The 25872-nt window shown below is 38.2% G+C and overlaps 1 protein-coding gene across 6 annotated transcripts in view; it reads right to left on the bottom strand.

Moving 5' to 3' along the window:
• Positions 1–25872, bottom strand: part of camta2 (calmodulin binding transcription activator 2) — a 284292-nt gene that overhangs the window by 116375 nt on the left and 142045 nt on the right. For all 6 annotated transcript variants that reach the window (XM_028798155.2, XM_051924050.1, XM_051924051.1 and 3 more), the window contains exons 6-9: positions 24393–24464; positions 16142–16295; positions 15825–15965; positions 8153–10233 (exon numbers count right to left, since the gene is read on the bottom strand). In XM_028798155.2, coding sequence (XP_028653988.1) covers positions 8153–10233; positions 15825–15965; positions 16142–16295; positions 24393–24464 — 2448 coding nt within the window. The remainder of the gene's footprint in view (positions 1–8152; positions 10234–15824; positions 15966–16141; positions 16296–24392; positions 24465–25872) is intronic.

Genomic DNA, 25872 nt, shown 5'->3' with positions numbered 1-25872 from the left:
CAAAGTCCTGTTAAAAACACATCTCTTCAATGTGTATTATTCATTTTCTTGTATGTAATTTCTATTGTCTTGTTAATGTGTTTATTGAATTGTAAAGTGTCCTTGAGTGTATGAAAGGCGCTACATAAATAAAACATTATTATTATTATTACTAGCAAAATACCCGCGCTTCGCAGCGGAGAAGTAGTGTGTTAAAGAGGTTATGTAAACATACAGTGGTGTGAAAAACTATTTGCCCCCTTCCTGATTTCTTATTCTTTTGCATGTTTGTCACACAAAATGTTTCTGATCATCAAACACATTTAACCATTAGTCAAATATAACACAAGTAAACACAAAATGCAGTTTTTAAATGATGGTTTTTATTATTTAGGGAGAAAAAAAATCCAAACCTACATGGCCCTGTGTGAAAAAGTAATTGCCCCCCTGAACCTAATAACTGGTTGGGCCACCCTTAGCAGCAATAACTGCAATCAAGCGTTTGCGATAACTTGCAATGAGTCTATTACAGCGCTCTGGAGGAATTTTGGCCCACTCATCTTTGCAAAATTGTTGTAATTCAGCTTTATTTGAGGGTTTTCTAGCATGAACCGCCTTTTTAAGGTCATGCCATAGCATCTCAATTGGATTCAGGTCAGGACTTTGACTAGGCCACTCCAAAGTCTTCATTTTGTTTTTCTTCAGCCATTCAGAGGTGGATTTGCTGGTGTGTTTTGGGTCATTGTCCTGTTGCAGCACCCAAGATCGCTTCAGCTTGAATTGACGAACAGATGGCCGGACATTCTCCTTCAGGATTTTTTGGTAGACAGTAGAATTCATGGTTCCATCTATCACAGCAAGCCTTCCAGGTCCTGAAGCAGCAAAACAACCCCAGACCATCACACTACCACCACCATATTTTACTGTTGGTATGATGTTCTTTTTCTGAAATGCTGTGTTCCTTTTACGCCAGATGTAACGGGACATTTGCCTTCCAAAAAGTTGAACTTTTTGTCTCATCAGTCCACAAGGTATTTTCCCAAAAGTCTTGGCAATCATTGAGATGTTTCTTAGCAAAATTGAGACGAGCCCTAATGTTGTTTTTGCTTAACGGTGGTTTGCGTCTTGGAAATCTGCCATGCAGGCCGTTTTTGCCCAGTCTCTTTCTTATGGTGGAGTCGTGAACACTGACCTTAATTGAGGCAAGTGAGGCCTGCAGTTCTTTAGACGTTGTCCTGGGGTCTTTTGTGACCTCTCGGATGAGTCGTCTCTGCGCTCTTGGGGTAATTTTGGTCGGCCGGCCACTCCTGGGAAGGTTCACCACTGTTCCATGTTTTTGCCATTTGTGGATAATGGCTCTCACTGTGGTTCGCTGGAGTCCCAAAGCTTTAGAAATGGCTTTATAACCTTTACCAGACTGATAGATCTCAATTACTTCTGTTCTCATTTGTTCCTGAATTTCTTTGGATCTTGGCATGATGTCTATCTTTTGAGGTGCTTTTGGTCTACTTCTCTGTGTCAGGCAGCTCCTATTTAAGTGATTTCTTGATTGAAACAGGTGTGGCAGTAATCAGGCCTGGGGGGTGGCTACGGAAATTGAACTCAGGTGTGATACACCACAGTTAGGTTATTTTTTAACAAGGGGGCAATTACTTTTTCACACAGGGCCATGTAGGTTTGGATTTTTTTTCTCCCTAAATAATAAAAACCATCATTTAAAAACTGCATTTTGTGTTTACTTGTGTTATATTTGACTAATGGTTAAATGTGTTTGATGATCAGAAACATTTTGTGTGACAAACATGCAAAAGAATAAGAAATCAGGAAGGGAGCAAATAGTTTTTCACACCACTGTATATATACATATATACACATATCTACATATACATATATATATATATATATATATATATACACACATATATTACACATATCCACATCCACATATATATATACATATATATATATATATACACACACATATCCACATCCACATATATATATATATATATATATATATATATATATATATATACACACATATCAACATATATATACACACACATATACATATACACATACATGCATAGTGCGTTGTAATACGGGCTGTGATTGTTACATGGGAGGGAGACGACAAATCACAGCTTCCTGCTTTCTAATCGGGCCTGTGATTGGTACTTTGACTGATGCCCAGATCCCACAGTATTTCCCCTTAGGAGAGGCGTTAGGCAAGTGTAATTGAATAGCGGTGCTGCAAGTTTAGCTTTACACCTGTTTTTAAGGCTTATTGACTGAAAGGGGCTTTCATGAAAAAAGTTAGGGCTTTGCTACAGGATACACCCTCCACAAGTTAAGGAAGTAAAAATAAAGGTATATATTTCTGTTTTATTTAAACCTTTTAAGTTTGTATGCGGGCGGCATGGTGACGCAGTGAAAGGTGCCAGTTAGGAGACCCGGGTTCGCTTGCCTGCGTGGAGTTTGAATGTTCTCCCTGTGTCTGTCTGGGTTTCCTCCGGGTACTACGGTTTCCTTCCACAGTCCAAAGACATGCAGGTTAGGTGCATTGGCGATTCTAAATTGTCCCTGGTGTGTGTGGGTGTGTGCGCCCTGCGGTGGGCTGGCACCTTGCCCGGGGTTTGTTTCCTGCCTTGTGCCCTGTGTTGGCAGGGATTGGCTCCTGTATTTAGGATATAGCGGGTTAAATAATGGATGGATGGACATTCGTATGCACAGCCCCATTTGCCCGCTTTCGTTTTTTTTCTTTCTTCAGTAATATTTCAGCAAACCCGGAGCTTGTCAGTTCAAATCCTGGTACTGAAACCACTGTGTGACCCTGAGGAAGTCACTTCACCTGCCTGTGCTGCAAAAAACAAAAGTAATGTAACAAATTGTACCTCAGATGTTGCAAGTTGCTGGAATAAAGGTATAAGTCAAATAGATAAATATGTATTATACACATAGGAACTATTCATTTATTTTCAGTTAAGTCATCTGCAGCAAACCTTTATAAATGAGGTTTCTCCTTTTTAGATAATGCAAACTGCTTCTTCTTCATTGAGGTTTTCTCTTGGAGAGCTTTTTTCATTTCATTGAAAATTAAAGCAGCAGCTGCCAAAATATGTAGCTTTCTTATTAATTTTTCAACATTGTGTAAAATAACTTTATAAAGTAACATAAAAGGTTTAAATACTGGTTATCCTTTTACACTAAAATATTACTAAAGAGATACAAAAAAAGTAAAATGCATATGTTGTTTTTCTTTAAGGAGATTAAAAATTACTGAAGAAAGAAAAAAAAAAAAACTAAAACAGCCAAATGGGGCTATGCATACGAACTTAAAAGGTTTAAATAAAACAGAAATATATACCTTTATTTTTACTTCCTTAACTTGTGGAGGGTGTATCCTGTAGCAAAGCCCTAACTTTTTTCGTGAAAGCCCGTTTCAGTCAATAAGTCTTAAAAACAGGTGTAAAGATATTGACAATAAGCTACGCAAACCCACCAAGACATGGAATCGTTTAAATCAAGGAGCTGCGCTACCTTCTTCCAGATCGGCCCCAAGGCGTTCATATTTTTCCAAAGCAGTTTTGGTCTCCATCGGCATCTGTAACTGAGTCGAAAAACACCATCCCATACTATTAGTTAATGATTAACACATTTCTATATGTATTGTAAGCATACAATACAACTGATAATATGTTGCGCTTATTTATCTGGTGTACCAACATTTTTGCGCGTTTAACGGCTGAATTCTAACATGGTTTGTGCCCTTCAGAACGAAAACAGTTTGCATTTACCTTTTTAATAAAAGGCGAGCTTTTAAGCCTGAGAAATCACCCTGTAAATGCACACGTTTAATTGCACATGTGTTAATATGTATGCTTACACAGTATTAAAAGACACTCAACAATTAACGTCATTTACCTTCGTTCCCGCATTTGAGTCGTGCTGTAAATCTCTTCCTTGTTTTCAGTTCACGTGATTACGTAGGAGGCGTGATGACGCGATACGTGACTCCGCCATTACAGTATATGGACAAAAAAGAGGTTCCAGTTATGACCATTACGCATAGAATTTCGAAATGAAACCTGCCTAACTTTTGTAAGTAAGCTGTAAGGAATGAGCCTGCCAAATTTCAGCCTTCCACCTACACGGGAAGTTGGAGAATTAGTGAGTGAGTGAGTGAGTGAGTGAGTGAGTGAGTGAGTGAGTCAGTCAGTCAGTCAGTCAGTCAGTCAGTCAGTCAGTCAGTCAGTGAGGGCTTTGCCTTTTATTAGTACAGTGGAACCCCGGTTTACAAGCAGCTCGGTATACGAGTAATTCGGTTTACGAGCCGCGATCCGAGCAAAATTTCTGCCCGGTGTACGAGGCTTGCCCGTTTTACGAGCCGAGCTCCGAAACGTCACTGCTAGTTTCCGCTTCGCCTTTCTTACCCGGAAACCTCTACCCCTTCTACCCAGAGCCATATCATACATATTGGGCATTATGTCTTCAAAGAAGGTAGGAAGTGGAAAGGACAGCAGCAAGAAGAAAAGGATGCTGTCAGTCGAGTTGAAGCAGGAAATTATAGAAAAGCATGAGAGAGGTGTGCGTGTGATGGAACTTGCCAAAATTTACGACCGCAGTACGTCCACGATATGCACAATACTAAAGCAAAAGGAGACCATAAAGAGTGTAAAAGTAGCAAAAGGCATGACCGTAATTACACAGCAAAGGTCGGCTATCCACGAACAAATGGAAAACCTGCTGTTATTGTGGATAAAAGAGAAAGAGTTGGCAGGAGATATACTTACTGAAACAGTCATAAGCGAGAAAGCTCGCATCATTTACAATGACCTGAAGCAGAAAGAACCATCCACATCTACGGATGTAGTAGAACCAGAATTCAAGGCTAGTCATGGATGGTTCGACAGATTTAAGAAGCGATCAGGCATTCACTCTGTCGTAAGACATGGCGAGGCAGCAAGTGCAGACCAGAAGGCAGCTGGCGAGTTCATCACACGTTTCGCGCAGCTCATCGAGGCAGAATGTTACATCCCCCAGCAAGTTTTTAATTGCGACGAGACGGGGCTTTTTTGGAAGAAAATGCCCCGCAGGACGTACATCACAGCAGAGGAGACGAAGATGCCAGGACATAAACCGATGAAGGACCGCCTCACCCTTGCATTGTGTGAAAATGCTAGCGGTGACTTTAAAGTGAAGCCACTGCTAGTCTATCATTCAGAGAATCCTCGAGCCTTTAAGACTCACAGGATTCTTAAAGAAAAACTGCAAGTGATGTGGCGCGCCAATCCAAAGGCATGGGTTACGCGGCAGTTCTTCATCGACTGGGTAAATCTCTGCTTTGGACCTGCGGTGAAGAAGTATCTTCAAGAAAACAAACTGCCTCTGCAAGCGTTACTCGTCCTCGACAATGCTCCAGCCCACCCGCCCGGTCTCCAAGACAACATTCAGGAAGAATATCAATTCATAAAAGTCCTCTACCTCCCACTCAACACGACTTCAATCCTGCAACCGATGGATCAGCAGGTCATTTCCAATTTCAAAAAGCTCTACACGAAGCATCTGTTCAAACGATGCTTCGATGTGACAGAAAATACGGAGCTAACACTCTGAGAGTTTTGGAAAGAACATTTCAACATCGTGCAATGCCTACGCATGATTGACCTGGCGTGGAAAGAAGTGACCAGAAGAACACTGAATTCTGCATGGAAGAAGTTATGGCCTGATGCGGTTGCAGCGAGGGACTTTGAAGGATTTGGTCTTGATACCGAGATCGAGACCGAGACCAACGTGCCCGACGTAGATCCAGTGCATGAAATCGTGTCCCTCGGCAAGTCGATGGGTCTGCAGGTTGACGAGGGTGATATCAACGAGCTTGTCGATGAACATGAGGAGGAACTCTCAACACAGGAGTTGCTTGAGCTGCAGGACATGCAACGTACAGAGGCTCTGCAAGAGATCAGCGGTAGTGAGGAGGAAGTCGAGACAGAGAAAATTTCGACAAGTGAAATTAAAGAAGTGCTGGGAATGTGGGAGAAGGTTACAAGTTTCATTGAAAAGAAACATCCAGAAAAAGTTGCAACTAGTCGTTCTGCAGCAAATTATGATGACACCTGCTTGGCTCACTTCCGTAAGCTTTTAAAAAGCAGGCAAAAGCAAACGTCGTTGCATAGGTATCTTTGTACTAAAACTGAAACTGCTATAAGTGAAGGTGCCGAAAGTGCAGCCAAAAAGGCAAAAACAGATGATTAGCATAAAAAAAAAAATCATACGTACGTAATGTTAAGTGTTAGGCTAAGTTTAAAGTTAAGAAAGTTTATTTTTTTACAATTCATGTACGTACGTACAGTTAAGAAAGTTCAATTTTAGTTTTTTTTGATGTGAAGGTGCCGAAAATGCAGCCAGTCCTCCCTCCCTCCCTCCTCCCTCCCTCCTTCCTCAGCAACTCTCTGTTATCTGCCGCCATGGTAAGATTACATTTTCTTAAGTTGGTTTATCTTTTATTTAACTATATTTACTAATACAGTATTTTGATGTTTGTTTCTTATTTAAAAACATGTTTTTTTTCCATCATTTATGATATTTTGGGGACTTTTTGGGAGGGCTGGAACGGATTAATCTCATTTCCATTATTTTAAATGGGGGAAAATTTGTTCGGTTTACGAGCAGATCGGGTTACGACCTCGGTTCTGGAACGGATTAAACTCGTAACCTGGGGTTCCACTGTATAGATTAAAGATAAGGCCCCTGCTGCAGCACAAGGAGGTCTCGATTATATATTCAGTTAGACTGTGCAATTACATCAGAAACAGAAAATGCCTGGTCTGGGGTTGGAGAAAGAATACGGCAGAGATGTCCATTGTCCCTTCATACTGCCTGTAACAAACGGTCAGAGAGCTATCAGAGCACACTTAGAGGAAAGGAAATCTTATGGTAAAGAATCTGAAATTCTTCCCAGGTCCTTAAAAGCTGGAGATCCAGAAGGTGAAATGGCAGCATGGCAGTTGAGAGAAAGGCCATGGATAGCTTGTTAGTGGAAAGAAGGGAGAAAGAGTGAATAGGCACCATCTTGTTGTGGCAGAAGGGACACAGTTCTAAGTGGGCAGAGCACGCTTTTATTACTTTAAAGTAGTAGGCAGTACAAAGGCTACCCTGGAGATCCAATCATTGAAAGGTTACACTGGGCTAAGGGTTGCATAAACATGAGGGGATGTTAATGGAAATTTTAGCCTGGTGTTCCTGTAGCCAAAGATGGGCATCTTTTATTCTTTAAATGATTCCAAATGTTGTCCAATTGTAACACCAGGATAAAAAAAATTAAGTTGTTGCACAGTACAATACTAATTAAATATACAGTTAAAAGTAGGGATGAGTCAAAAGGTCAATGATGGGAGGCAAGAAGGTAAAGTTTATATGAGAAAAAAAAATATCTCAGGGTCAACGACGGCTAGGGCAAGGAGCTAAACTAAGAGATCATTCTCTCTATACAATCATATAATAGGCCTTGCAATGGTGACTTTATGTGCCTTTATGAAGCTATCATAAAAATGTTCAGCACACTTTTTTTATTTTAAGGACAGATCTAGTTTTCTGAAAGACTATAATTGCTTACGTTTTTTCTTATGTGTTCTTCTTTGTTTACAATAAAGCTACAGCTGGGTCAAAGCAGATATAAAGACATAAATCCAGCCTAAATCCGGTAAACAAGGAGGAAAAAAAATTTAACTTCACTTTTACTGAAGGAGAATTCACTCCAATTTAAATTTTGATAGCTACTAAGAAGAGAAATCTTGCCAGTAAATAATTAAACAAATGAATATCAAGAGTACCATTACACTTTTGGAGATGTTTAGTATAGCTACAGAAGTACCACATATGAATTCTTTACTGCAATCACTTGTAATGTTTTCCTGTTACATATGATTGTGCATGTGAAGTAATGAAACTCAAAAGAACTTTAGATGCCATATGTTCTATTTATAGTTAGAAGAAAAGATCATAGAATCAAAGCACTGAAGCACTTTACTGAAATCACTGCAAAAAAAATCCTAACAAGTCTAAAATTAACTGACATGGCATTTTGAGTCTTGATGCAATAGCTCTCTGTTCATTTCTTTTGGGTAGAGGTTACAGTTTTTGTTCAATGGAATAAATCCATGGACTTGCTTACCTCTGGGTAGGACCACTCCGGAGAGAAGTCAGTAATGTTCACCAACTGTTGTGCCTCCATTCTGGAAGCTGAAGATGCTGATGCCACAGTTGTCAGCTCAGAGTAGGGGTGAAATGAAGAGGAGGAAATCTGTTGCAGGTGCTGAGGATGGATATGGTTGATAAAATGGCTTACAGGAGCCAGGCTTGGGACCACCTTAGTGAAACTAGCTGTTGTAACACATGCTGCTACTGACTGAGGAATTGACTCTGGAAAAGTAAGGGGTGCCGTTGAAGTTGTGCAAGATGTTGGAGAAATGTGAAAGGACTGTGGATGAGAGCTAGCCGACACCTGAACAATCTGTAGCTGGCCTACTGGAACAGAGGGAGCAGAAGTGCATGAAGAAAACTGGAAGGCACTTCCAGTCCCATTCCCACCTTCATCCTCAGCAATAAACTCGGAAATGAGGTCAGGGAGTTGACTGTCAAATGAAATTTCCAAGTGTTCCATAAGATTAAGCCCCAAACCCACATCAGTTCCACTAGATGTCAAAGGCTGCACTGTAGGACCCAAGTTCTTTTGTATGATTGTGTACAAATCTGACATGTTGCCACTTTGTATATCTGTAATCTCTGTTACTTGATTGCTTGTTCCAGATTCCACAACCACTTCCAGTCCTTCAACTTTAACCTGTACTATTGCTTCCTCTGCAGGCAAATCCTCCACTTGATGCTTCCCTAGGTCTATGTTGGTGTCCATTGGAGTTTCTACTTCAGGGTTTATAATATCACAGACAGACAAAGGCTTCTGTCCTGGGGACAACTTCTCCTCCTTCATAGCTCCTACATTTTGAACTCGAGATTCAGTTTTTACTTTAATTTTGCTCGTAGTGGAGTTTCTTTTTCTTGACCGAGAGGAACTCATTTTCTCATCACACGTATTATCTTGAATAAAGAAGCAGTTTCCTTGGTTCTGCTGAAAGGCTGAAGAAACTGGAATATTTTGGCCACAGTTATCTGAATTTGTGTTGCTGCAGTCCATCTTGTCAGGAAGAGCACTTGAGGACCCCACCAAGCTTGCAACTGTTGGCCCTACTCCAAGAGTGTGAGAAAATGTTTGAGCTGTAGTTGCAGGGAGAAGGGAAATTGGAAGGGTATTGACTGAAGCTGTTGAGGATACCAATGAAATATGAGAGGCTGCACTAGTCACTTCTGGACATGAAGAAGGTTGAATAACCTTTTCATTTTCCCCATTTCCTGTTTCAGATGAACAGATGGATGAAGGTGAACTAAAACTCACAGAAAGCGAGTCCTGGTTAGCAGCACCACCATATGTCTGCCCTTGTTTAGGGCTATTAAGAAATGAATCTGGATCAAAGTCTGCAGTTACAGAGAGAGTGTGACTGGTCTCTGTTGTGTCCATGCTGGCATCTAAAGATTCTGAAAGCATCAATCCCCCATCAGAACCAGGAACCAATGCCAGACCAACTGAATCATTGGCACTGGGGACCAGGGATACATCGCTGTGTGAAGTCAGCTGGATACCAGAATGGTGGTGGGCACTGATGCTTGGCAATGTAGTATCAGTTTCAGTTGCTATTAGTTGCTGACTAGGGGTTAGTGCAACTGTAGCCTTGTCTGCTGCTGTTGTCAGTCCAGTGGTCATTACTATAACAGCATTCTGAGGCAAACTACAAGTCACTGTGGCCACAGGCAAACTGGCAACTCCTGAGACAAGCTGGTCTCCATAGTAAGTACTGCTCAGGGCACCTGCTGGAGAAGTCTGATTAGAGTCTAGACCATCAGAAGAGGCAGATGACTGGCTAGACGAAAAAGGAGATGCTTCTACTGGGCTGACCTGTACTTCCAGTTTCCCCTTTTCCCCTTGTGACATTGTCTGGTTTGATTCTTTTCTTTCCATTCCTCTTCCTATGCCGTTTCCACTGGTTCTATTGTCCTGCTCAGAGTCTAGTTTAGGCTCTGATGCAGACAAGTTCTGTACTTCAGTTAAGGCTGGATAGGGGCATGAGCGCACCTCTACTTTCGGAGAAATGATACGATGCTTTGTGCTGTTGCATTTGTGTGGAATATTACTGGTTGTTCCTGCAGCAACAGACAGAAGATAAAACAAATATTAAAACTTGACTTTTACCTTTACTATTCATGTAAGGCATGTTTTTTGCATTTACCGGATCAAATTAGTTCCAAAAACGGTAAGTCAGTTGTTTTCTCTTTTTTGTAGTTTACCAAAAAATGTGGGCCTTTATTCTCACTATCACTAAATGTTAGTCATGAAAATAATTATTTTAGTTTTGCCATATAGAAAGCTAAACATTCTAGGGAACCTTTAAAAAAAAAAAAAGTAGATTATGATTAGTTTGCATAAAAACTTTATACATTCAGTTTGAAATCTGTACTAATAGAAGTCTTATGAAAGGAAAGACTGTTCAGTAAAATTTCAGTTGTAGGCAACAGGAATTCACAAGATGGACACTCGATATAGATATATATATATATATATATATATATATATATATATATATATATATATATATATATATATATATATATATATAAATATATAAAAGGGTATAAATCCCAATAACCTAATCACCTACTGTATTCCATAACTACAATTTGACATTTAGTAACATAGTTGCTGAAAAACAATTATTTCATGTAACCTCCAAATGCACAAAGATAAAAAATCTATTTTTATTCTTTAATCATCTTTAATAGTTGCTAGATTTACATTTTTTTTCTCATTTAACAAGTCTGAACTTGCATTAGTCTATGCAATAGCGATAGAAAAAAATCACATCTTATATATAATTCGCCAGCCTACTCACTCACTCACTCACTCACTCACTCACTCACTCACTCACTCACTCACTCACGTCTGTCTGAAGCCGAATGCGCAGTCGCCTTCTGCGCACGTCCGAAGCCGAATGCACAGTCGCCTTCTCCGCAGCTGGCCGAAAAACCTTACGAGGCCGACATTGCGGCAGATTTATGGCCGCGTAAATTCAAAGAGAAAGGCGACTTCGACCGACATCCAACCCCAACATCGTGGCAGGCGGCGGATTTACGGCCGCAAAAATTTAAAGAGAAAGGCGACTTCGATTAAAGCTCTAGAGGCCTGAAAGGCAATTTCGACTACAGCTCGAGGCCTAATTACGCATTCATTCAATACACCTATATCAGGTTTGTGGTGCTTATACTTATTACTATTCCACTCGTGCCCGTTTCATCTTATGTTGTCGAAACAGGCTCTTTCTCTAGTATATATATACAATGGACTGATGTTATTTGTAGTCAATGAACTGTAACTGAGAGAAAGAATTATATTCACCAATGTACCATTCCTGACTTAGCAGTCAGGAAAGTTGAGCAGTTAAGAGGGCAACAGAGTAAGAGCTCATTAACACTAGATTCCTTTAACCGCCAACTCCCTAAATATTCCCTATGCCAGGAGAAATCTGAACAATTTTCGTTTTTTTACTTTACATTTATTCAAGCAGTATTTACTTGCTGAAATACCTGCTGAAATGTTTCAAATAAATGGTCAATCAAAGGACGTAGCTTGAACAAGCGGTCACGGTTTGGATCTTTCTTTTCTGGCTCAGATAACGGGCAGCAGTCCAGTTGAGATGCTGGGGATACACCCACTCATCGCCATCATCCGATGCGTCGTCATTCACAGTATCATGCAGCGCACGTTGCTGATCATCATTGTCGCTAAAATCTTCTTCAGAACTGCTACAATCATGATCAGAATTATTGTCCAAAATCGCCTGCAAAACCTCACTTGAAGTCAGTTTACGTTTCGCCATATTAACAGCTTTCACTTTCGAATCACATCACATGAGCGGCCAATACAACCGCAGAGTTGTCGAAATACAATGTAGTAATAATACCCACGCCAAACTGTCAGTTATACTACGCGCCAGGCATTCACATAACCACAGGCAAATGTGCCGGATATATCTGGCAGAGGGTGGTTAAGGGGTTAAGCTTGTGAAAATATTCATAATGCTGGGCCACCTTAATTTTACTCGCACCTCCTCATCACTGCATTAATTGCGGATTGATAGCGCCTTTGTTTTGCAAATGCATCAATCGGATATAGGCAGGCAGCCTGCTATCCCATCCCCCACCGAGGCAGCTGAAGTCAGACACAAAATACTCACAGCTGAAATCTGTTTATAGATAAGATAGTTTATATGGGAGTGAGGTGTCTGGAATTGTATAGGAAAATACTATATCGTTACTTGAAATACATACATTTCATGTGTGTTCCGTGTCTACAATGATCTGTGTAAATGTAGGATGATATTTCTTGTGAGGTAAGAAATGTTGAATACATTACTAAAACAATTTTTTTTTTCATATGTTATAACAACAAAATGTTGATGTGAAGTGTGTAATGTGTGAAGACTGAAGTCTAAAAGTAAAAAAAAAATCTCACATAAGTTAAGAGTCTTTACAGCCTGTGTAAAATTTTGGTACTTGCAAAAGTTAGTTTTTTTTATTCAGTTTTATTCTTTTAGTCACGTTCACACTCCCCTGAATCTGACACTATTAATTTTCAAATAAAGGTGTATTATAATGAAACAATTGTGCTTTTAGTGTGAAATTAATGTGTTTGATGTGTAAATTAATGGAAGGTATTATTAAGGAAAACATTAAGCAACACGTCAAGAACAGGAGGTTTATTGAACAGTCAGCATGGGTTCAGAAGAAGGAAGTCATGTTTTACCACTGTGCTAGAATTCTATGAGAAAGCAACAAAAGGACATGACCAAGTGGAGCACAGGACATTATTCATTTTGACTTTCAGAAAGTATTTGATACATTTCTACATGAGAGATGTTGTTTGTAGATGGGTACAAATTTGGCTCAGACAAAGGAAGCAGCAGGTTATGGTTCAAGGTACCCCATCAGAATTGTCTGACATTAAGAGTGGTGTTCCACAGGTGTCAGTGTGAATGCCGCTTCTATTTTTAATATATATAAATTATTTGATTAGGAATATAAGTAAAAATCTGGTTAAGTTTGCAGGTAATGCCAAGCTAGGTGGACAGGAAGATAACCTTGAATCCTTGAATCATTACAGAGGGACTTGGACAGCATACAGGCTTGGGCAGATTTGTGGCAGATGAAATTTAATGCAGGTACAGTAAATGTAAAGCATTACACGAGGAAGTAAAAATGTTAGGCTTGAGTACACAATGGGAGGTCTGAAAATCAAAAGTACACCTTATGAGAAGGATTTAGGAGTCATAGTGGACTTGACACTGCCAGCTTCCAGACAGTGTTGAGAAGACATTACAAAGGATAACAGAATGTTAGGTTATATACCATGATGTGTAGAGTACAAGTCCAAAGAGGTTATAATCAAGCTTTATAACACAGTGGTGAGGCCTCATCTGGAGGACTGCGCACAGTTTTGGTCTACAGGCTACAAGAAGTCCAGAGAAGAGCAACAAGGCTAATTCCAGGGCTACAGGAGATGAATTATGAAGAAAGACTAAAAGTTGAGTCTTTTTAAGCAAAAGAAGGTTAAGAGGAGACATAATTGAAGTGTTTAAAATGATTAAGGGAATTAGTCCAGTGGATAAAGACTTATTTTGAAATGAGTTTACCAAGAACACAGGTACACATCTGAAACTTATTAAGGGCAAATTTTACACAAACATTAGGATTTTGTTCTTTACACAGAGAATCGCAGACACATGGAATAAGTTACCAAGTACTGTGGTAGACAGTAGAACATTAGGGACATTCAAAACTTGACTTGATGTTATTTTAGAAGAACTAATTTGATAGGACTGGCTTGCTTTGTTGGGCTGAGTGGCTTGTTCTCGTCTAGATTGTTCTAATGTTTTATAATGGGATAAAAGAGGCAATCGCGAAAGCCTATGTGTGTCTGTTTTGCCTTTTTTTAATAAGCCTGATTCCTGCAATAATGCATTGAAATTCTCCTGTCTCAAACACAAAACATTTCCAGACATGACTTTTGCTTTTCTTCCCCTAAATAAGTTAATGCAGTGCAGTAGCACTGAGAGCCGTTTTCATGTGTCGTTTTTACTCACACTTTTATCATGTATTATTTTAACTTCTGAAGTAATATGTCCACTGGTACTGTTATATCAATTTGGCACCGAACCATCAGTGCTTGTAACATCCCTAAACCGGAGTATTTATTGTTTTAGTTTTTAACATGACAGGCAAACTGTTAAACCACAGTGTGCCTTTGCAAACAGAAACACCAGAACCAGTTGTGTTCACCTCACCTTGTTCCCTTCTGCACCCGAAATTGGAATGACTGTGAGTAATTCTGCATCTTGCAACTGCCAACCTCACGGCAACTCATTGCGATCCTCTCTCCTGTACATAAACCTGCTCACAATCTCATTTAACTTCCTCCAGGTGCTGGACCCAGAAGGTTCTCCTCAAACAGGCTGCTCTGCTCCTGATGCTGGAAATGCCAGACTGTCAGGTAATTGCCACACTTTTTAAAGCACCTGCACCATGGATTGCCCAGCTTCTAGACAGTATTCCATAGAAAGCTTTGGAACAGATAGTATGGATCTAGAGAGTTTGCTGTCAATCAGGTTCTTGGCTCCACTTCGTGTCTATGTGATATTCCCTATTGTAAACACTGCAAGTATTTGGCCCCAGCCTATCAGTAAGTGCTCAGGTTGTTTTGAGTAACCACAATCACTTCAAAAGCATTCAACACATCATCACAAAGTACAAAAACCTGAAGAATAATATTATTTAGACCTTCTGCAGGGGAAGGAAAAATAATGGTTAATTTGCATGGATTTTATTGTCTCTCTATTTGAATATGGTGTTCTCCTCATGTCATGCGTTTTGCAGGTTCTGTTTGTGGGGCTATATAATGCTCAGTGCAGTCAAGCTGTTTCAGCTGTGTGCATTTGTCATTGCACATATTTTTTCATCCATACATTGATCCCGACTGTCTTTTGTCCCGCACATGTTTATCAGTGTGCTATTGATGAGCCAATTTGTTGGTGTTATTTTTTTTTTTTTTTTTTCTGTACTGTAAATATTGCTGGTGCAGATTATCACTAATTTGCTGAAATCAAAAAGCATACACTGACATTAAATTAATACTTAAAAAATCTGTCAGTTAAATATTGCATTCCTTTTAGCCAATTCAAAATATTAAATATTTTAAAAAGATATTACATATTTGACTAGATATTACAAAACAAACTGCTTTATGAAAACTCTGAAGACATTGGTGAAAACTGGGTAAAGACAACACAAAACAAAGATATTTATTAAACATATAATTATACAATTAGAAGAGGATCAAAACACAGTAATGTTGAAATGTATAAGCTTATCGACACATTTACAGGACAAAAGACGCTGATGGAGAGGTGCGAAGCGATTTAAGGTAGGACGGTTATACGAGTTTTTTCGTAGGCTCTGGTAATTCTAGTGTTAATGCATTGAACTGTCTTCTCGGACTATGGCTGCAAACATCCAACTTCATGTAACTGTATGTTCGGTAATCTTCTCAAAATATATAGTTATACAGAACACTATGCATACACTTCCATAATGAGTCTCTGTGCAACATATATCATACCATAATATTGTTTTTAAATTCATCTTCCATAGGTGTCTCTCATAATTACAGTTTACTAACCACTTACCCAGTCCCCCACTGCAGAGACAGGCATGTGTTCGAGGCTGTGGTTTAGCCTGGTGGCTTTCTAGGATCTGCTGGACTAACTGTTCAATGGAAAATTCAGTTGTGCCGTTACCATTACTGCATGTCCATTTTACTCCATGAACTGTGAACAACAAGAAAAATCATAATATCATGCTCAGTATGAAACTTTGTATCAAATGAGCTTTCACAGTACTGTATATCTATGAAGAAATATTTTACTACAAAGAAGAAAACCAAAAACACAGTAACAAACAAGACACGAAACAATTAAAGAAACAGGATACACCACTATCTTACACATCGGTTTTAACTGTGCAATAAGCTCTTCTTTAGACCACTTCTGCCATTCTTTGCGATCACTGTTAATGGAGCAGAGGATGGGTCCACAGATTTTTCCGCAGTCCTCGATGGCCGGCACATTGAGGTAGTGGACCAACACAATGTCTGGGTTCTAAATAAATCAAAAATTTAATAAAACAAAATTTAATCTCAAAGTTTCAAAATATTATATAACAGAGTATCCTGAAATAAGATACTCTGGTGAATATTCTATAAATAAAGAAAACAGAAATAAAGCAATATGTACAATTATTTATAATGAAGATACGGTATGCCCAAATAATAAAGCAGTCAGAGTTGATAAGGCTAACTAAGGACTCTGCAACATAAATTAAGTTTCACATATGGACACTAGATGGCAGGGCATACAAAACACTAGTTTGAGGATGTGTTTAAAGATTATGATTTAGAATAAAGACAGGACAGACAGTACTTTATTTGTCCCAATACTAGCAACAGCTAGTTCAATAAAATCAAGACAAATTAGCAAACTTAAGTGTGATCAGTCATTATATTGTATGCTCTGTCACTGGGTCCAATAGAGATAAAAACATTATAAACAGCCCTCAAATCTCATTCTAGTTACAGGTGTTATGTAGGAGTGGAATCACATTCTAGTCGATAAAGCTGTACCCAGAAAATGTAAAACATGTCTTGACACATATGGCAAAAACAGCAATGTTTCCTTACATTATTCACTTAACAATACCCTTCAATGATATTTACAAAAGGGAAAAGGAAAGAAAATCCAATGTGAGAAATGAAAGAACATATTTATAGTATGCATCCTAAAGAAGGAATAATTAAACACTGACAAAGACACACTTTTATTTGTTTACCCCAAGTGCAGGAATTGAAAGATAGAATATTCCTAAAATGATAATACTTCAGTATTCTCAAAACCCTTACCTGAAATGTGTCGCAATTGGAATTTTATTTAAGTTAATTGATACTAATTTACGGTAGTGTGGGAAAAAAAATCTGTAGAGCTAAACATATCTATTCAATAAGAGTTTTTGCCAATGAAAACAAAACATATTAGAAAAATCATAAATACTGATGAATTAATTGCTGTCCTGTTGTTTAATTATAAGTAATTTATAATGAATAAGCAAGAATTAGTGACCCTTTTTGAGATGCATTATCATAGTTTACTTATTAGATGCCAATAATTCTTTCACAAAACAAATTCTGATCCAATTTAACCTCCCTATCATTAGACCCGAGCGATACTTGGGCAGCAAAAAACATCCTAAAAGCATTAGTCCCGAGTGTCACTCGGGCAACTGTACAGATGTGTCTTGCGTAAGCGTTAGAACCAAGAATCACTCGACCTGTAAAAGTGCTGTGAAGTGCTGCTGTTCTTTGGAGAAATTATGTCTGAGTGTAGGCTTTCCTTATAAGGGCAGACCGTTATGTATACAGTACATCACATCAAAAAGCTTTGTGAATCTAAAACAGATACATTTGGAATTCAGTTCTGTACACAGAGAAAGGGACAATGTTTGATCCAAAATACAACTGCGAACTTTGATAGATGCAATGCTGGATCAAGGTTACTGTGTAACCATGGACAATTTTTATACTAGCACAATGGGTGGAGTAGACAGTGCAGATCAAGAATTGACTTTCTATCCCATTATGCGAAGGCAACAAAAGAAATATCTGAAATATCTGTGCAGTGTACTGTTCAAAACCAGATAAATCTGGAAAGAAAATCAGAAAAGAAACACGCTATTATTGTCCCGACTGTCTTTCACTGTGCTTTAATATTTACCATACAAAGGACTCATTTTGAGATTAAGTACTGTTTTGCAATTATTGGTAGTATTTTTATTACTGTTATTATTACTTTTGTTATTATTGTACATTTTACATTATTATTTTATTCATTATTATTATTATTTATATCATTATTATACACTTCAGATTTAACAAAAATGCAATTTTTCATGCCAAAGAAATGCAACACTTTTAACATGTGTTTTTGGAATAATTATGTAATACTAAGGAGGTTAATACATACAGTGATCCCTCGCTATATCGCGCTTCGCCTTTCGCGGCTTCACTCCATCGCGGATTTTATATGTAAGCATATTTAAATATATATCGCGGATTTTTTGTTGGTTCGCGGATTTCTGCGGACAATGGGTCTTTTAATTTCTGGTACATGCTTCCTCAGTTGGTTTGCCCAATTGATTTCATACAAGGGACGCTATTGGCAGATGGCTGAGAAGCTAGATTGCTTACTTTTCTCTCTCTCTTGCGCTGACTATCTGTGATCCTGACGTATGGGGATTGAGCAGGGGGGCTGTTCGCACACCTAGACGATACGGACGCTCATCTAAAAATGCTGAAAGATTATCTTCACGTTGCTATCTTTTGTGCAGCTGCTTCCTGAAACGACATGCTGCACAGTGCTTCGCATACTTAAAAGCTCGAAGGGCACGTATTGATTTTTGACTGAAAAACAAACTCTGTCTCTCTCTCTCTCTCTCTTCCTGCTCCTGACGGAGGGGGTGTGAGCTGCCGCCTTCAACAGCTTTGTGCCGCGGTGCTTCGCATACTTAAAAGCCTATTGATTTGTTTGCTTTCTCTGTCTTTATGACAGTCACTGCTCCTGACGCACACTCCTTTGAAGAGGAAGATATGTTTGCATTCTTTTAATTGTGAGACAGAACTGTCATCTCTGTCTTGTCATGGAACACAGTTTAAACTTTTGAAAAAGAGACAAATGTTTGTTTGCAGTGTTTGAATAACGTTCCTGTCTCTCTACAACCTCCTGTGTTTCTGCGCAAATCTGTGACCCAAGCATGACAATATAAAAATAACCATATAAACATATGGTTTCTACTTCGCGGATTTTCTTATTTCGCGGGTGGCTCTGGAACGCAACCCCCTCGATGGAGGAGGGATTACTGTATATCATTTGCAAGTTTCTTTGAAGCACTGTTCAACATTAACCACAAATTACAAATACCACTATTATCATATAGTAGCTCTTCTGTGGGATCAGAGTAGATAAGCTAGCTTTCACTCCTCATGTTCATCAATGAGCCTTGAGTGCCCATAACATTGTCACCAATTCACCCATTGTCTTTCTTTGGACCACTTTTGGTAGATACTAACAACTGCCTGCCAGGACCTTCCCACAAAACCTGACATGACCCATTCATCTAGTCAATCATAATTAGGCCCTTGTCAAAGTCATTCAGACCCTTACACTTGTGCATTTTTCCTGCTTCTAAGACATCTCCTTAAAGTTCAGACTGTTCACATGCTGTCTAATTTATCCCAAACCTTGACATATGTCATTTTAATGAGATAATCATTGTTATCCACTTCACCTGTGTGAAGTTTTAATGTTATGGCTGACTGGTGTACATACTGTACACTTCTTACAATCATGGCCAAAATTATCAGCACCCCTGGAATTTTCCCAGAAAATGCACCATTTCTCCCAGAAAATTGTTGCAATTACAAATGTTTTGATATACACATGTTCATTTCCTTTATGTGCATTGGAACAACACAAAAAAACAGAAAAAAGCCAAATCTGACATCATGTCACACAGAACTTCAAAAATGGGCCGGACAAAATTATTGGCACCTTTTCAAAATTGTGGGTAAATCGTTTTATTTCAAGCATATGATGCTTGTTTGAACTTACCTGTGGCAAGAAACAGGTGCTGGCAATATAGCATTCACACCTGAAGCCAGTTAAAATGGAGAAAACTTGACTCAACCTTTCTGTTGTGTGTCTGAGTGTGCCACACTAAGCATGGAGAACAGAAAGAAGAGCAGAGAATTGTCTGAGAACTTGAGAACAAAAATTGTGGAAAAATATCAACAATTTCAAGGCTACAAGTCCATCTCCAGAGATCTTCATGTTCCTTTGTCCACTGTGCGCAACATAATCAAGAAGTTCACAACACATGGCACTGTAGCTAATCTCCCTGGACGTGGACGGAAGAGAAAAATTGATAAAAGACTGCAACGAAGGATAGTCTGAATGGTGGATAAACAGCCCCAATCAACTTCAAAACATATTCAAGCTGTTCTGCAGACTCAGGGTGTAATAGTGTCAGCTCGAACTATCCGTCGACATCTGAATGAAATGAAATGCTATGGCAGGAGAGCCAGGAGGACCCCACTGCTGACACAGAAACATAAAAAAGTCAGACTGGAGTTTGCCAAAATGTACTTGAGGAAGCCAAAATCCTTCTGGGCGAACGTCTTGTGGACAGATGAGACCAAGGTAGAGCTTTTTGGTAACGCTCATCATTCTACTGTTTACAGAAAATGGAATGAGGCCTACGAAGAAAAGAACACAGTACTTACCGTCAAACATGGTGGAGGTTCTAAGATGTTTTGGAGATGTTTTGCTGCCTCTGGCACTGGATGCCTTGACTGTGTGCAAGGCATCATGAAATCTGAAGACTACCAAAAGATATTGGGGCGCAATGTACGGACCAGTGTTAGAAAGCTGGGTCTGCGTCAGAGGTCATGGGTGTTCCAGCAGGACAATGACCCCAAACATACCTCTAAAAGCACCCAGAAATGGTTGAAGACAAAGCCCTGGAGAGTTCTGAAGTGGCCAGCAATGAGTCCGGATCTAAATCCAATTGAACACTTATGAAGAGATCTCAAAATTGCTGTTGGAAGAAGGCGCCCTTCAAATCTGAGAGACCTTGAGCAGTTTGCAAAAGAAGAGTGGTCAGAAAATCCAGTTCAGAGGTGTAACAAGCTTGTTAATGGTTATAGGAAGCACTTGATTTCAGTTATTTTTTCCAAAGGGCGTGCAACCAAATATTAAGTTGAGTGTGCCAATAATTTTGTCCAGCCCGGTTTTTGAGTTTTGTGTGAATTGATGTCAGATTTGAGCTTTTTTTCTCTATTTTTTTGTGTTGTTCCAATGCACATAAAGGAAATAAACGTGTATACCAAAACATTTGTAATTGCAACAATTTTCTGGGAGAAATGGTGCATCTTCTGGGAAAATTCCAGGGGTGCCGATAATTTCGGCGATGACTATATATATAAATGTCTACACTTGGAATTGTGTGTGTTTGTCCGACCCGGAAGTGAGAGGTGGAGTTGGGGTAAGGGCTCCGCTCCGAGGAAAGACAACTTGCTTTGCCACTAATAAAACAATCGAGGCTAGCACGGCAGCAAAACGAAACCTCAGAAGAAAGACAACTTCGCTTAGCCGCTAACATCTGCAAAACGGTATCATTTTTACTTTTTCTCCTGCTGCTAATACACAGCTAGTATTATTATAATTTCGTAATTCTAAAACTAAATACAACACTACCTGGCTGGTTAAGTTACATGGTTACATTCATATATGCCAAATGTACCTGAAGTTTATTACCCAACCAAAATTGCTCCGAGACAGCAACAAGAATTTATTGTTTTTGTCTGGTTTAGAAATATTTTTATTTATTTTGAGGATGTCATCACATTTTGTGTTCTTGTTTTTATGGTTGCTATGTTTGGTACCAGTCACAAGACATGCTAATTCTTCACTTCCTACCTATACAAAATAGTGGCGTAAAAACACTGTGTTCAAACTTTCAGACATAAAATATCTCTGGGGAAGAAATGCAGTTTTGTTTTTATTAGGGAAAGGGTTTCTTAATTATGGTTAGGACATTTTTGCTCCTGTTTTGACTGTAACTTCTATCTTATCTTTTGGCTTTGTTTATCAGTATTTTTCCACTTTTGATATGATCTCATATAATCTCCTGATTTATTGCCATTATTTACTTTTAAAGATATGCAAACAATATATTGCTGTTTTAATCCAGGCTTAACACTTTCTGATTAGACATTTTTATGTAATGAAAAAGCTGTAAGAAAGTTTTTGGGCAAACAATGTGTGCATTATTGTATTGATTATAAAACCTTATCTTTTATCGTCTGTTTTGGTCTCTAAATAATACATAAACATATATATAAAGTGGGTGAAAAATTAATTAAATCAAAGACACATTCCACTGACTTCTTAAAAGTTTTCAATCTGTTTTGTAGGTTTTTCTATGTTCAAAAAAACTGTTAAAGGATGCCATCACTTATTACGTATACATTTTGCTTCTGTTCTCTCGCTCTTTCTTTTCATCATTAATAGGTTTAAATTATTCAAATTGTTATATAAATTAAAAATGGTGGTGGTGAATGCAGCAATATTGTAGTCAAGGGCTTCTGCAATAAATAACCCAAAATGCATGATTCAAAATTACATCAGCTCATTACTTTTTCTTTCTGTGGAAATGCTGTATATAATTGTTTGACTTTGAAACCTCTGTAATTTGAAGACAAGTTGACCTTAAAGCTTGTTTTGAACAGCATTTCAGCAAATATACTTTGGTAATAATTTTCTAGTAAGGGAAAATCATTAAATGATACTAGAGACTGAAAAAAAGTCTTTTTTCAGAAATAACATGTAATCAACGATTTAAAAATAGCTTTCACAAACCTTGTCCATTTCTCATTTCTTAATTCAAAAGAAATTTCTTAATGAGAAAAAGATAACTTCAACTAGGATGAACACATCATCTTAGGAACTTAGCTTCTAAAAGTAAACATGTGACCAGTGTATTAAACAGTAACCTGCAATTTTAAAAATTTATTTACTTTTTATTTCACTTACAGTAATAAAATAGCCAGTCAAAATTCATATATCCATAAACGAACTGAAATCAATAAAACACTCACTCAGTCACACTATACCTGAATTTGATAATTATGATTAAAAGACAAGCAATTTGTGTAATTATTGAACTTTAATGCAATTCAATACAAAAATATTTTATAATATATATTGGTGTGTAATGATCCTTCAAGGAACTTGAGTTGGCTGCTCATGATTATCACTGAAGATAAAAGAGTCTTAATTTGAGGGCTCAAATGGTTTAAACTTTTGCTCTTAACATACACATGGCACTAAATAAAGCTGACATTACTGTGATGGGTAAGTTACTTATCTTGCATCAAACACTAAATGTAGTATTTTCTTAAAGTTTAGGTCAATATGTGCAGCAAGGTTAGCTCTGATGTGTCATGGATCCAGCACCCTGTGTTTGAATCCTACAATCCACTATGTGGAATTTATACTATTTTCCCAGATCTGGGTGTCATTTTCTCTGCGTATTCAGGTTTTCCTCCATCATCTTAAAAATTAGTTTAACTAGTGATTCTGAATCTGTGCTGACTGTTGTGAGTCACTCATGCAAAATAGTCAGGAAACTAGGCCAGAATCTCCAAAGGTCTACCCAGAGGGGGAGCACACAAAGACAGTCTGAGATCAACCAAGACTGGCTGGCTTTGGCCTAGACCAGGGTCAAAATGTGCTTCTAAATGAAAGTTCAAAAAATACATTCTTAAATGTCCCAATAATATCAAAAATTCACAACTATAGAAATGATGACTAAACACTTGCACAAGAGATGAAAAAATGCAAAGAAAGAATTTTTATAAATAAAATATTTATTTCAAAAATACTCAGAAACAAAAAAGCTCAAAGAGCAGAAAGACACAAGCAGTTACCTAATAAAAAGGCAATCCAGTCACAAAAAGAGTCTCAGTGCACAATTCAAAAAGAAAATACAAATACAGAGTAACAAGGTCAAAAATCCAGTACAAACCAAGAAAAACCAACAGCAAAACAGAAAAACATAAAAAAGGAGTTTAAACATATATTAAGCTAGGGAGGAGGAGAAGGACCCAGTCTTAAGCATAACACTGATGTGAGAGTGTGTGAAATTGGGCCCTTGTGTACCATTCCATTGCAAAGCTAAATTACTGCATCAAACTGTTTCTCTGAAGTACAGAACTACTTGTTTTCAAAACTTACATTAGTTTTATTATTGCAAAGAAACATCATCCAGAATGAACTCAAACTACATAGGATCTTCTTATTTTAAATTATAAAGAACATCATAAAGCATTAAATTAAAAAGGACTGACGGTTGTGGGGGACCCTATCCTTAATATAACATTTCTCAAATCCAAGAAGATACACATTTATGTGATATGACAGTTGGTAAATGTGAATTTCCCATCGGGATTAATAAAGTATCTATCTATCTATCTAAATATTCTTTCAGTTAAGCAGTTCCTATTCACAAATGAAACAGACCTTAAAAATAAGGTGTAATGCATAAAACAAAAATTTAAATGAGAGATAAAGTATGATAATAAAACTTACCTGCAGAAGCCAATAGCACCTACGGTGGAATGTTGGAACAATAGACGAGTGTACATAGCAGCCATAAAGGCACTGTAAACAGAAGTAAACAACGAATATAATGAATGAAAGGTAAGTTAGAATACTGTACAAATGGCCAAACAAACCATTTCAAAACCTTACTAAGCTTATGCATTACTGTTTTTGCTAGTAGAATTGGGAAAATACATGTGTTACATTTCCTAGCAGTATTAAAAAAAACACATAAATCATTTTGTATCTCTAATTCTATCAAATCAGTACATTGACAAAATAATGTAACTTTTAATTAAACCTGCTACACTTAAACTTTTATTTTAGCCTTTTAAATCTGTCATTAGTTATGCCTATCTATTTAGTATTAGAATGACACAGTAAGCCTGATCAGCAGTTCAATGAGATTGTTTACAGGTTCACTTTATGACATAGTGTAATCAGATCAACAATCAATGTCAGTAAAAGTATGGAGCTACTTGTACACCTCAAAAAGAAGAAGTACACTACTCATCTATCTGTAACCAAGGGGTTGCTGTGAAAAGGTTTATCAGCTTTAAATTTATAGGTGTCACCATTACTGATGACCTTATAGGAACAATACATCTAGAGTGGATTTAAAAGGGGTTACCAATGCTTTTGCTTCCTGAAACATCTGAGGAAACCTGGATATCCCCATCTATGCTCACAAACTTTTATAGGAGTACAGTGGAATCTGTCCTTGCTGGCTGCATAACAGCCTGAAACATCACTACCTGAGCTCAGCACCATACAGAAGAATACTGCCACTCAGCTTTTTTTCTGTTCAGGACATAATACATGGTACCTAAGAAAGTCTATCAGTATTATTAAAGACTAGGCAACCCGCGGCCTAGCATACGCCGCATAATTATTTATTGATGGGTGAACATTTCCTGAACGACACAGTTGTCCAAATGGGGTGGGTTTGAGGATACGACTGTGAGTGAATGAAAAGATGGAACTCTGGAGAGAGCAACATACAATTGTCCATGACTGAAAACTGGGTTTGGCAGATACAGGCATATCGTTTTGAAAGTTTGTCCCTGTGCCTTACTAATTGTCATTGCAAAGGCCAATCTAACAGTAAATTGTCTTCGTGTAAAAGTAAAAGGCAAATTTGAATCTGACGGGGTCAGGGATATCCGGAGAATAAGGACAGTTTGTGAGGTAGGAGCTGCGATAGTTTTACACATTGCGGTGAATGCTGGTAACAGTCCGTCTAGTGCCATCACAGAGACTTCTTGTTGGCATGAGGTTTCTGAGAAGCATGACGACTGAACCTATTTTAATTTTGAGTTTATGCGGAGGCATGCCAGTGGGAGTAAGACTGTTAAGAAATTCTTCGGGGAATGAAACTTGATCTGCGGGATCGTCTGTGATGATGGAGGCAACGCTGGTGAAAGTTACTTCATCGGTAGGGATAAGTTTCAGTACTTGTTCATTAAGG

The sequence above is a fragment of the Erpetoichthys calabaricus genome, chromosome 3, assembly GCF_900747795.2.
Source record: "Erpetoichthys calabaricus chromosome 3, fErpCal1.3, whole genome shotgun sequence".
In the NCBI taxonomy this organism is placed as follows: Eukaryota; Metazoa; Chordata; class Cladistia; order Polypteriformes; family Polypteridae; genus Erpetoichthys; species Erpetoichthys calabaricus.
This window is presented reverse-complemented; position numbering and strand designations above follow the sequence as displayed.